A 13,139-nucleotide genomic window follows, 5' to 3' on the forward strand; every position below is an offset into this window, starting at 1 on the left:
CGGCACTCAGCGGCTGTCGGGTCTTTAGATCCACCTTCGCAGACTTTTAACGGAACGGCAAGGTGGAAATTATCCAAACCAATTAGTAGCTTTGGCTGGATTAATTCATAATCTCTCAGTGGAAGTTCACGTGATTGTGAATAGCGGATGCAAAGATCGTTGTAGTTCATTGTTTGAGAAGGCAAGACCAAGCAACTGACTGTCCTAACTTCGCTCAGTTTATAACGAGTTAAGTTAAGAATATTTTCACCGGCAATATCCAGCTGAATTCGTTGGGAATTTCGTTCCTCCCGTTATATGTTACCTGTCCACTGCAGGGTCATAGCTTCTACGTGTCCAGATACGCCTAGACGATCAGCGACGGTTTCCTCCATCGATCCCTCATAGAGGAACGCAAATACGAATTCCTTTCGCGATTCTGCATATAGTACCACTGGACGATCCATTGTTTTCCATGAGATGTTTGACAGAGACATTTAAAGGTGGAAACGCAGAAGAAGAGTGAAGGAGTGTGTGGTGTTTTTGGAGACATTCCTCAATCCCACACCTTCGCCAAGATTTACATGGTCACTTTCCGTGGATATTAAGGCAGGTACAACATAGTCTCTTTTGACGACCTACCACCGTTCACCGACATCCAGTGATTTGAACTGAAGGCTATCTACTACGCGATGACCATCACGCCCGCGTGCTGCGCATAGTCTTACCTGATTTTCTTGGTTGATTTATTGCTGTGTGCGTTAGAAACGCAAATATCAAATGCGGGAACACCAAAGACTTTCCACAAGAAATGCGATGTCAAAGATAGGTTTTTCTGTCTAGGTCAGCGGTGATATGGATCACGGTTGCTAGGTGTCCTTTGATCAGTTTGTGTTACCGCATTTGGAGGACATTTAGTCAAGATTTGCATCTCAAATGCAAACAGCAATACCATCCTTGAAGCAGAAGATGTGATCGACGAATGGGTGTGTAGCAGCCTTCTTTCTCTTATTCGTTGTTGTTCACCCTTGGAAGTCTACCTTCTAGTGGTTTGGCAGCTCAAATGTCACCTGACTTGCTGCGTCTACTAAACCGTGTCGGTTTTTTAAGGTGGCCCAGTCATCTTCAGTGTACCGGGAAGTTTTTGTACCAATTCTTGCATCAGGACGGGGTTTGCCAAGTCGTGGACTGCTTCGATGCATTCAGGTGGTCCACGAGATTATGCACCGCTAATCCGAACGCTACCACAGTCTCCAAGCGATTGTGTCTGGGTGCAGGAGTACGATGAATCTTTTCAATAAGCGTCCGTATGGGAAGCTCTGGTCTACCATACACCCTTCAAGTGTTAATCATTTGAGGGACGCTGGATGGAAGAATTAGTAGAAAAACTTCCCGGTACACTGAAGATGGTCTGGGCCATCTATAAAAGCCGACAGCCATATGCGACATTATCTACGTTTGGTGACCTCATGAATGGTTTAGTAGACGCAGCAAGACGCAAAGATGACTTGCTCGATCGTTTGGCATTTCTCCCTTCTTCTGTCATGTCTGACGGATTGGTCAGATACGATCGCCGAGAAGTATTGTCGGCACAATCATGGCTTGAAAAAAAATGCATATTTGAGCTGATTAGATTGACAAACTCGATTCGTGGTGCAATGAAAAATTTATAATGAATGTGTTCTTGTTTATTTATTCATTTATTTGTGGTTCTACATCAATCAATATATCGCTAATTCACTCGGTTCATAGCAGTCTCTCTCCATCCTCGATTTCCACCCTCGCTCTCCAGATCCTGGTGCACCTGGTCAATCCACCTAACCCGCTGAGCCCCACGCCCTCTTGTTCCGAACGGGTGCGAAGCAAACACCATCTTTGCAGGGCTATTGTCCGGCATTCTTGCAACGTGCCCTTCCCAGAGTAACCTTTCACCTTTTGGCCGCCTTTTGGATACTGGTTTCGCCTTTGAGCTGGGTGAGCTCATGGTTCAACCTTCGCCGCCAGACACCGTTCTCCTGCACACCGCCGAAGATCGTCCTAAGCACCCGTCGTTCGGTTCTCCTTATGCATAGTCCACGTTTCATGCCCGTAGAGGACTACCGGTCTGATGAGCGTTTTGTACATCGTGCATTTGGTGCTACTTTGTTTTCGATGCAATCACAATCGGTCCGACTCGTGTTGCTTTGCGTTTCAGGCGGGTGAACAAATCTGCCACCGTTTCAAATTTTCTCCCAATAATATCCATGTCTTCCGCGAAGCAAGGAAATTGTCTCGGATTTCGTGAAAATCGTGCCTCGACTGTGAAGTCCGGCTCTCCGTATGACACCTTCGGGTGCAATGTTGAACAGCATGCACGAAAGTCCCGGCAGGATTCGAACGAACTGGAGTGTTCGCCCAAGATCTTCACGCAGTTTTCAAAATCGACCATCGTTGCTCTTGGGGATTTCTTTATATATTTGAAAGTTTTCCACTAATTGGAACATAGTTTTTCCGGCTTTTCTTTACATTTTTTCTCAACGATGGAAAATTTTGTGGAAAACTGTTTCCAGTTAATATTTTTTTTTATTCCTGAGAAAATTTGCTTTCATTTTCATAAAAAAAAACTTTGTTTCTACGATGCTTCTTTCTTGAGCTATGATTTTTCCAAGAAAAGGCTCGAAATGGCACATTTGCACATTTTTTACAAAATTAGTCATTACTCAAAAAAGAAAAAAAGGACATTTCAAAAATGTCAGCGATTAAAGCTTATGAAATTATCTTCTCAAAAATAGAGGAAAACAAAAAAATCCATCTGAGTTTTCCGGAAAAATAAGCGACCCTGATTTTTTCTATTTTTTTTTTAATTCATATATTGATGAGCCCTGCCTGTGGAAAAAGTTACACGGTCAATACTGTCGTATACTGCTTTGAAATCGATGAACAGGTGGTGCGTAGGGTCCTGTTACTCACGGAATTTCTGGAAGATTTGCCACATGGAATAGATAGAGTCCGTTGTCGAGCGGGCGACGGTGAAACCTGCTTGATAGTTCTCACGAACTCGCTTGCTATAGGTGCTAGACGACGGAAGATAATCTAGGATAGCACTTTGTAGGTGGCGTTTAGGATAGTGATTGCACGATAGTTTTCACACTCCAGTTTGTCGCCCTTTTTAGAGATGGGCATATAACGTGAGTTGTGTTTGATCCTTCGACCTTGACGCTTGCTCCTGCGGGAGCCAGCGGTGAGGGCAGGATCAAACATGTCGCGCGTCGCGTCGGTCGAGTGAAAGTGAAAAGTGGCGTGATCCTTTAGTTGTGTAGTTGTGTTTGATCCTTCGACTTTGACGCTTGCTTCAGCGGGGGCCGGCGATGAGGGCAGGATCAAACATGTCGCGCATCGGTCGAGTAATGTGAAAAAGTGCCGCGTTTGATTAGTTCTTTTTGATCTTTCTACGTTGACACTTGCTCCTGGCCAGTGCGTCAAAAATGCCCGAGCAGCCCGAGCAGGGTCGCGCGTCTATTTTCTCTGAGTGCTTTTATATAGCCGAGCAAACGAGTAAAGCTGAAAGTGGATTGTTGCTGCTTAAGGATGACGGATCAATTGGTGAGCTCGTTTCATTCTACTATTTCTTATCTATAAAATATGTATGACTGCACCTTTAATCGTTACAACGCGCAAATATGATTTTTCAACAAACTATGAAAAGTTCGTCACTGTAAGTGTCGACATAAACTCTGAATCATAAATTATTTATGTCTAATTTTTTTTTCAAAACACCTTTTTCCTTTTACCTTTATTTTTGTATTAAAAAAAAAAACTTTGAGTGGTTCGACACTACGAGTGTAGACTTGCGAAAGGTTCACTTTATTCAACAAACTTTGAAAGGTTCGTCACGTCAAGTGTCGGCATAATTTTTCTCTACATAGATATTGTTCATATCAAATGAAAATATTAAATATACATATAAGCATGTTTATATCTCACCAATAATTATTTATCATGGTCTAATCGCTTATCAAAGTGAATCCTGTGACCCAACGATTCTCCCCATTAACAAACATCCCTCCCAGTAACCTTTGTGGAGATGCAGAGGCAAACACGGTCTCCAAATAGGAAAGGTTACACACTAACATTCGTTCCCCCAATCCCACCTGACTGCAAGGACGTGGCCGGCACCGTTATTGACCATGTATAAATAGAGGCACTGAATTATGCACACTGAAGAAGATTATGGCCAATCCCAGCCGATCTTCTAGTTGATTCTTTGTGCATTTTCACTGACTTCGGTCAATCACGGAATAGCAACCATTGATATATGTAGTCAGTCTAAACTAAGCTAAAGCTAAGCTTTTTATAGATGGGCATATAACGCCTTGCTTCCACTCCTCCGATAGCTGTTCCGTCTCCAAGATTCTGACCATAAGCCGATGCAGAAGCGGCCAACCTCTCCGGGCCCATCTTGATGAGTTTGTCTCCGATACCATCCTTGCCATCAGTCTTGTTGTGCTTGGGCTGTAGAATGGGCTTTTGAATGGCAAACTTCCCCAGAGCTAGTGAGAGCTGGTTGGATTCCACTGTCCGCTATGGTGACGTAGCCATTACCTTCGCTGTCCTGACCTTCTGTGCTTATGTCCTCTGTTCCATTCATACAGTGGCCCAATTTCATATTCGTACGGGACACTGGCATCACATCAAGTGAGTAAAATACTATGAAATGATATATTGAGTTTGAAATGCTTTATCTATATTGATGGCTATAGGTGTCATCTATTATTTGACAGCCATAAAATGTTTTCATTTTCATTCATCTTTGGATTAATGGAAAAGTATTGAATTTGTGTCTGAAATTCACCCAATTCCATATTCGTACACCCATCAAAATTTAAACATACAACATTCCAAACTGAATTTTAATGCTCTATTTGATTGTTCAAGTACTATATTACGTTGTTTAGACGTAGTAGAGTACATTTGGACAATTTATATGCGGACATATATGCAACTTAGGTAAAAATTTTAGAAATACAATTTTTCATTGATTTTTACTATAAAATTCAATAATTCTAACAATAGCGTTAATTTTTGTTGTAGAATTCAATCTAAAAAATATATTCATGAGCACTGAAAGAGTTTTGGTTAAAATATATTAAGTTTACAGAATTCATAAAAAAAATATCCTTCTTGAGTATAGAAAATGATTATGTCATAATTTCAAAACTCTTCTGAAATGTTATTTTCAAACAATGTAAACCGAATTTTTGTTCTAAACAACAGTGAAAGGTTAGTTTCAAACTTGTCAGCAGAAAGAATTTTAACAAAGAACTTCGTTTTACAACAAAGTACCCTACACTATGCTGTACATACCTTCACATGATTGATGTTATCCCAATATTCAATTATGTTTTAATTCTTATTCTGATTATACTTAAAATATGACCCTATTCTGCGGTTTATTTATTTTATAAAAAAATACAAAAAAATCCGTTTGGGCGGAGAGCATTGATATACTTTTTACTAGAATGTAACGTGTTGTTTTCATCATTTCAAATAACGCATGTGTTGCGGTTACGGCAATTATATTTATTCTATCAATCTCTATGATAATGTTTGGTAGTAAAATATGAAATAAAAATAATAATTGCGCAATTTTTAGATAGGAACATTAACAATGGATTATGTACATCTATTTAAGAGCCAAACTGATAGTAATTGACTAAAATTTTTGGTTTTAGATTTTTTCTAAATGTTGTATTAATCAAGATTGTGAAGTATGAGATACCGATTACCACTCGTAAGTACTCTAAAACTGATTACAAGTTTTTGAAACTCGTTCAGTATTCGTAGTAATAATTGTTAATGAAGTAAACCTGGAAAAATTACATTATTTTTCGACTTACTAGATTATTTTTTGCAAAAAAACATTGGAAAACAGGTATTTTTCTTAAATTTTTTTAAGTTTCAAATATGTCCGCTTATATTTTTTACAAATGTACTCTAATACATCTGAACAACGTAATGAAGATATTAATATCTGCTCAATTGAGCAATCATCTAGCACATAAAAAAATAGTTTTGGATGTTGTATGTTTGATTTTTGTAAGGTGTACGAATATGGGATTGGCTCAATTTTAGACATAAATTCAATACTTTTTCATTATTCTAAAGATTTGAGCGAATAAATATGATTATGATTGCCGAGTAATAGATGACACCTACGACCTTCGTAATTGATAAAGTATATCGAAGTCCGTAAATCATCTATTAGTTTTAAACCTACTTGATATGGAAACAGTGCCCGTACGAAAATGAGGTTGAGTCACTGTATGTTCATCGTAGTGATCACCTTTCAATCACCTTGCGTCTGTCCGTCAAGATGCTCCCATCCTTTTCCCTGCATATTTCAGCTCGCGGGGCATTAAGCCTTTGCGGGATGCGTTGACCATACGGTAGAGCTTCCGCATTTCTAAAGAACGGTACAGTCACTCCATCTCTTGGTATTCCACTGCTTCAAGCGGCGTTTTTTTTGTCCTGGAACAGGCGGGTTTTCTGTTTCCGCTTCAGTCTGCCGCGCACCATGCTGCAGCATTGCAAACCGCGCTGCATTCTTCTCCTCCAAAACCTCCTGGCACTTCTCGTCGAACCAATGGTTTCTATAACTCCGTTCCACGTATCCTACAATGCTTTTGGTAGCGTTGTTAACAAAATAATTTTGGCCAGATAAATTGTCCGTAACGTCCTTAGTGCGACGCCAACTTGGACCCATTCCGGTGGCATATGTGAAAATGTGCGAGGATTTAGCGGAAAATTTCGTACATAAAGCCGGCCGTGGCGCGGATGGGTTTAAACATGAGCGGGGCGAAAACGACCATAGAATAAATAGTCAATGAGGCCGCCAATTGGCCATTAGGGCCGCCGCTTGTTCTTTTGTTTGTCGTTTCGGAGGCGCCATCATTCCGCCAGATCCGTCGCCGACCGTAGAGCAGTATCGATTAAATTTCAATAAATTATTCATATTTTATTACGCCATACATGTTTTATCGGGAAAATATTATTATTGCCACAAACGGGACTGTTGTCGCGCGCGTATTTCCATCCAAAAGCCGAGAACTAGAAATAAAAAAAAATAAAACGGGACGAAAAAGAATAACGACAAATGGCCGCGACATCAACAACGAGGCACGCAAACGAAATGTGTTTGTCGAACATTTGGCAATGCTATATCGAGTGTGTTTGATTGTGGCAGCGAAAAGTCGGCAAATCATTATGTGCAGTACGTGTCATGCCCGGCGGAACTTGTTGGAAATGTACTCTGTATTGACAATGGTGGCAACATGTGGCACAGAACATGCAATCGCTCTGGCAGCGACAAGAATCGATTGAGTAAAAATTTAAAAAGTCAAAGATAATATTTCAAAGTTTTTAGAATTATTAACATTTGCAGTCTTGTGCCCTTAGAATACAACTTAATTGTATCCATTATGTATAGTAGAAACATCCTGACATTCAAGACTACTAATGCATTATCAATACCTCCCCCTCCCCTCATTGGTCTGCATTCTGACACGACAGGCGTCAGTGTTGCCTAAAAATAGAAGATAAAAGTATTTATACAGTGATGGTGTTTGTTGTTCTCAAGCAGTCTTCTGGTTGATTTCTTATATAAGTACAGCTGATCTGGCGATACTGGAGCAGCAACCACGGGCGGCCAATCAAGCTCAAATTCTCCTAGGAGTCATTCAATAGTTTGCTTCTTTAGAAATAAAGTTTTCCACAAACAAAAATAGTTCTTAGCAAATTGTTAATTGCTTGGTCTTATGAAAAGTCACGTTGGTTTGAATTTTGTGATAAATCGAAACAAAGCCCAAAGTTCTTACATAGTTTAAATGAGGCCTGTTGAGATTAATTTAGTTGAGAATCCGAGTTGAGTCGACTAGTCAAACACCAGCGATGGAAAGTGGCGAATTTGTCTGCTGAACCGCAACAAAAACAAAACAAAATGATCGCGAGTAAACTAAGCTAAAGTGATACGTGAACGTGTTCGTGCTGTTTCGAATCAATTGCACTTTTGGGAAAAACTTTTCCCTCCAAGATTTCTGGTTTTCAAGATTTTTTTTTTACTAAAAACTGGTAGTTTACTGTCGATTAGATGGATAAACAATCGATTTGACAGTACAAATCATAATAAATCACACCTTGTTCTGTTACTCGCGAGTAAATAAACTTTTAACTATTCCTTTTGGTATAGGGCAAACGCTCCCTTAGTGGAGGTAGCTCCAATAGTGGAGGTAGTGTGTTTTGGCATGTTTCGCGCTAATAAATGATTATGTGATATTTTTGTATTATGTACGATGCGAAAATGATACAAGTAATCGAATAATATTCATGAATTTTAACCGTAAAACTATTTAAAACAATTATTTTGCTTAATTTTTTTGCTCCTTTGCACCTATAGTGGTGCATCAGTACCCATAGTAGAGGGTCCCATAAGAAATCAATGGTTTGCGCCACTAAAGGAACCATCCTTAAAATATACCTCCACTAAAGGAACAGTGTTCCTATTATTGGTGCAAGGCTTTTCAAGGCAATTTCAAATGAATCGTGATTTTTATACATTTGAATGATAGAAGGATTTGAGATCTATCGAATGATACGTTAAAATCATATATTTCATGATCTTAACACCGTGTTTTAGCAGTTTTCCCTTAGATGCACTACTAATGGTACACTTGCCCTATTCTCCCGGGTGCGAACTTTCTCACAACCAAGCCTGTTCGCGAGTCTGTCATGTTTGTTTTGCATGGGTTCGCGAGTGCAAAGCGAGGTGCTTCGTGTTGCAAACATTTTTCGCAACTGACGAAAACAAGAATCGTTGATTTGAAAAAAAAAAAATAACCTAAGATTTATTTTCAAAACGATATGGCAATGATTGATAGTTTTAACGTCAATACACATTTATAATTCGAATGCAATTATTGAACACTTTCATTGCAACCTGATAAATAGCAATCGTGATTAATATCGTTCTATCAATGAGATCAATTACGTACTTTCGAATAAAATTGCAGGAAATGCGTACAAATATGAATCATAAAATACAATTTGTTTATCACGCCCACACAAATACTAAATGAATGACATCGTTTATGTTGTTTAAATATCCATTGAATTGATATAATGTCTTCGACGCCTGTTTGTTTTATTTCTCCTATTCAATTTACTTTTAGAAATTTATCAATAGTATTTTGTTTATTCAACAACCCACCCAAACCAATTATCCTCTCAACCAACTACAACCAATTCATAAACCAACAATCGACAAGTAGCTTTCCGATCGGGGTTTGTTCCGAAATTTGATTGTGCCATTCGTTGAAATCACTTCTTACCCTCACACCCCGTCCCAAACTTCCCTCCAAATGATATTTATAACCGTTAATTTGCGCTATTTGCATTGAATCCATTGATACCGAGGCACGAGTGTTGAAAAGCCAATTTTACTGTAGTTTCTGCGCGTATCGAAAATACCCCAAGTCCCCTCTCCCTCTCGGTAGAAATCGCTCCGTGTCTGTTCGGCGCTTCCGATTCGATTGTATCGCATGTTAAACGATTCATTAGCCACTGACTGCCCGAAGGCGTTCCAGGCAGTGGGAATGGTGTCCGAACTTCGTCGTCGAACGTCGATCGGCGGCTGACAGCCAATCGATATCTCGAATATTTCAATTATTTTTCGGAACACTGCGGGAATCCCTTCGGGTTACGAGGGGTGCCCTTTTTCTCTCCATTTCGCCATACAACCGTATATCAAGTAGCTCAGATAAATCAAAACGTTCAATTCACTTGATTGTTTTTTCTCTGGCCTTCTTTATATTATTCTTTTTCTACCTTTTTTCGTTTCAGCTGCCTCAGTCCACGTTCGGCGTATTTCTACGAATTTCCACCTACAGGTAAGTGTGATTTTATTTTGTGTTGACAAGCTGTAGTTGATTGTTTTGCATTATTGGAATCGTTCGATTTCGAATGTTAAAAAATAAAGTTACGAATTTTGTAATGTATCAAACATGTGTCCTTTATATGAGTTGTTCTTTTTAATGAAAATTTGAATTTATGCTTTAGATGTAAGTTGGACCCAAACTTCAAACGATTCGCACATAGTTTTTAATTTCGATATACTGTAACAGCGCAGGACTTAAAGATTTTCAAACAAATAAAAATGAATGAAGAATGATTATAAATAGAGTAATCAATGACAGGGCTGGTAGCAGCTAAGTATCTCAAAAATAGGAACTTTAAAAATTGGGGTGGGTAATGTCTATTACATTACCGCGGGGTTGACGTAGAACTACGATGATTAATAATTTGATTTGTCATGTGTATGAATTTGTAAGTGTACTAGTTTTGTGTTGTTATTGATCGGATGAAGTTTTCAGAAGTTAACTCTTGTTGGACTCATTTTGGTAGTCCTGAAAAGAACCATTTGTCGTTCTGTGGTTTCGATAACCAGTGTATGGTGTTCCAGGAATAATGCCAGATGATTCCAGGAATAATGCCAGATGATTGAATTTGTTTGTTTGGTCGTTGCTTCCTTGTGTTGCTTGGTTGGGTGATCGGTTTCTGGCTCCAGCTGTAGTTCGCCAAACTCCTCCAGTAGATTAGATGTTTGATAGCTCGGGTGCTTCGATCGTGATAATCGATTGAATCGGTCCAGTGCTTTGGTCTGTAGCAATATTCATTGCATGAGCATTTATGCTCTGTACATAGATATTCATCAATATGCAGTCTGGGCCACTATGATCCAGTATTTCACGTCTCAAAGCGTCACTAATCGATGATTGCCTAAGCGCTGCAGCTCATTCCTGAAGTCAACCCTTGGAATTGCTGCCTTTGGCGTGATGGAACTGGGAAGAATTGGTAGAGTTTGTCAAAAAAAGTCCTTGCAGTGAAGTTACCCGCGACAAACCAACATATACCAATTGCTGATCCTGGCTTTTGTCATAGTCGTACACGACCTCGGGGAAAGTTCCACCTTGCGACTTATGACCAGTTAAAGCACAGGCACTAACCATCGGGTACTGAATGCGTTTGCATTTGATTATGCCGCACAGTTTGAAAGTAAAATAAAAATTCTCTATACAGGAGTGTAATTGGAATTTCAAAACCAAGAGCCTTACGTTGGCATGAAATATTTTGAACTCCTATAACTGTTTGCTGGTTTAACAAAATTCCTTGAATGGCACCTCAATTGAAAGACAAGACATCAAAGGGTCATGTCGTTTATTTACTGAATCCCACATAACTGTCCAAACAGTTTAATAACTGTTTTAAAAGAGAACGTTGATTTCAAGCAAATTTATAAATAGGGGTGCTAGAGAAAATTTGACGTCATTTGCTTTCAATTCTCCGCTTCGATCGACATCGATAGCGAGGGACCTCCCCGTTTGTCTTGCTTCGCTCAAATCAAACTGTCGAGCGAGCGAGAGAAGATGCCGTCCGAAGCCAAAGTCATCACCGCTGCCGCCGCCAAGAAGAAGAAGAAGAAGAAGAGGAAGCAGTCCACAGGAAAATTTGCGGTCGAACTGTGAACACCGTCGGGCAAGTCATTCTCGCTTTGTGGTTCACCGCTTGTTTGCGTTCACCCAGCCATCGTCATCGCCGCCATCATCAGATTTTGACTTAAGCCCGGTGATCCACTACCTATTACTGTTGTGCGCCATCCACGTCACGAAACTTTCGGTTCGTCGTATAAGCAAAAAACTTCCTCAAATTTATACATTTGAGTTAAGGATTCCCCGTTTGACCATGGCAATCAACTGATAACATCCCGCAGTGTTATTTATCTATAAGAGCATCAAAGCTAACAAAGCCATCGGCCCTTTTCAGGGTCATCAAATTAGTAGAAAAGAGTTAAAAGAGAAATATTTCCGACTTTATATATGACTTCTTATATTCCTAAATCAATTTCACAGCTTCATACAAAATTTCATTTGTCATGAATAATTTATGACTCAACATTTTGAGACTGTAATCGCGGACGCTGCTGCAGTGCCATCGGGGTGAGTGCTCAACATTCCACAACAATTGTAAAATAGAGTGGCATTTCCAACAGCGTCTTTGATGTTCCATATTTTGTGGGAACACTTTGATTAGCAAAATTATCACATGTAACAAAATTGCGACATAATAAGAATGCTTTTGAAAAGACGTTCTCATTGAACAATTGTAATAATTTTGGCACCCATGGATCAGAAATTAACCGTCATAATAAAGAAAACTATTGATTATAAATATCTCGTATTGAATATTTAGTTAATGTCAACCCTTCTAGCAATTCATGTTCGACCAATTTCTCACGCATTAGCATTCTCCGCAATTTTCAAGTAATTCTAAGCCCTACACATTATTGGCACATACCCATTTCCCAGATTGGTTGATCAGAAAGCGAAGAGCACAAAAGGGAGGAGCATCATCTGCTATTCTGAGGTTATAAAACATGCTTCCTTCGTCGGATTCAGTTTCATTCTAATTCCGCTTTCGAGCTGGTAAGAGCTCCTCCGAACTTGCTTAGCGAGAAGTACCTCGCTGCTAGAAATCTGCTGAGCTGTTATTCTTCAAGCTGCCAATCTGGTCTGTGAAATCGCTCAAGATTTCTAGGTTGACCGATCCGCGCTTCTAGATTTCGCCTTGTGGTAAACTCGTGGTCACAGCATCCAAGCTCAATCGGCCCTTTTCAGGGCCAACATACGTTCATAAAAGGATTTATTGGATGATATTTACTGATTTATCAATAATGATCTAAATATCGCGGTATACTACAATTTGGTTCACATAATTTACCCCACATAATTTCATGAATTTGAGAATTTACCACTGCTGCGCCGTCGCACCGTAATAACATCATGCTACTCAGCATTGTATGGTATTTCTAACAGCATCGTTGATTTATCATATAATGGGGGAACACTTCCTAAATTCTCGAGTATTAAATTGGAAAATGTATTAAAATTGCGAAATTTTAAATACTGTTCAATAAACTGTTTCCTGACCAATTGTAATAAGCAACTATTGATCTGAAATTTTTCTACATCTATTGCGTTAATCTGAGAAATAGGCTATATGAAATTGATGTCTTGGCAAGGGATGTACAAGTTGAGCATTATGTATTAATTTTCCAATTTCCGTACTCGAGA

General features: G+C 39.4%; 1 protein-coding gene across 1 annotated transcript in view; it reads left to right on the top strand.

Moving 5' to 3' along the window:
* The window catches only part of LOC5577501, an 833,563-nt gene that overhangs the window by 655,153 nt on the left and 165,271 nt on the right, over positions 1-13,139 (top strand). Inside the window, exon 5 of the mRNA XM_021855744.1 lies at positions 9,853-9,899. Within this exon, the coding sequence (XP_021711436.1) occupies positions 9,853-9,899 (47 nt within the window). The remainder of the gene's footprint in view (positions 1-9,852; positions 9,900-13,139) is intronic.

The sequence above is a fragment of the Aedes aegypti genome, chromosome 1 (assembly GCF_002204515.2).
Source record: "Aedes aegypti strain LVP_AGWG chromosome 1, AaegL5.0 Primary Assembly, whole genome shotgun sequence".
Lineage (NCBI taxonomy): Eukaryota > Metazoa > Arthropoda > Insecta > Diptera > Culicidae > Aedes > Aedes aegypti.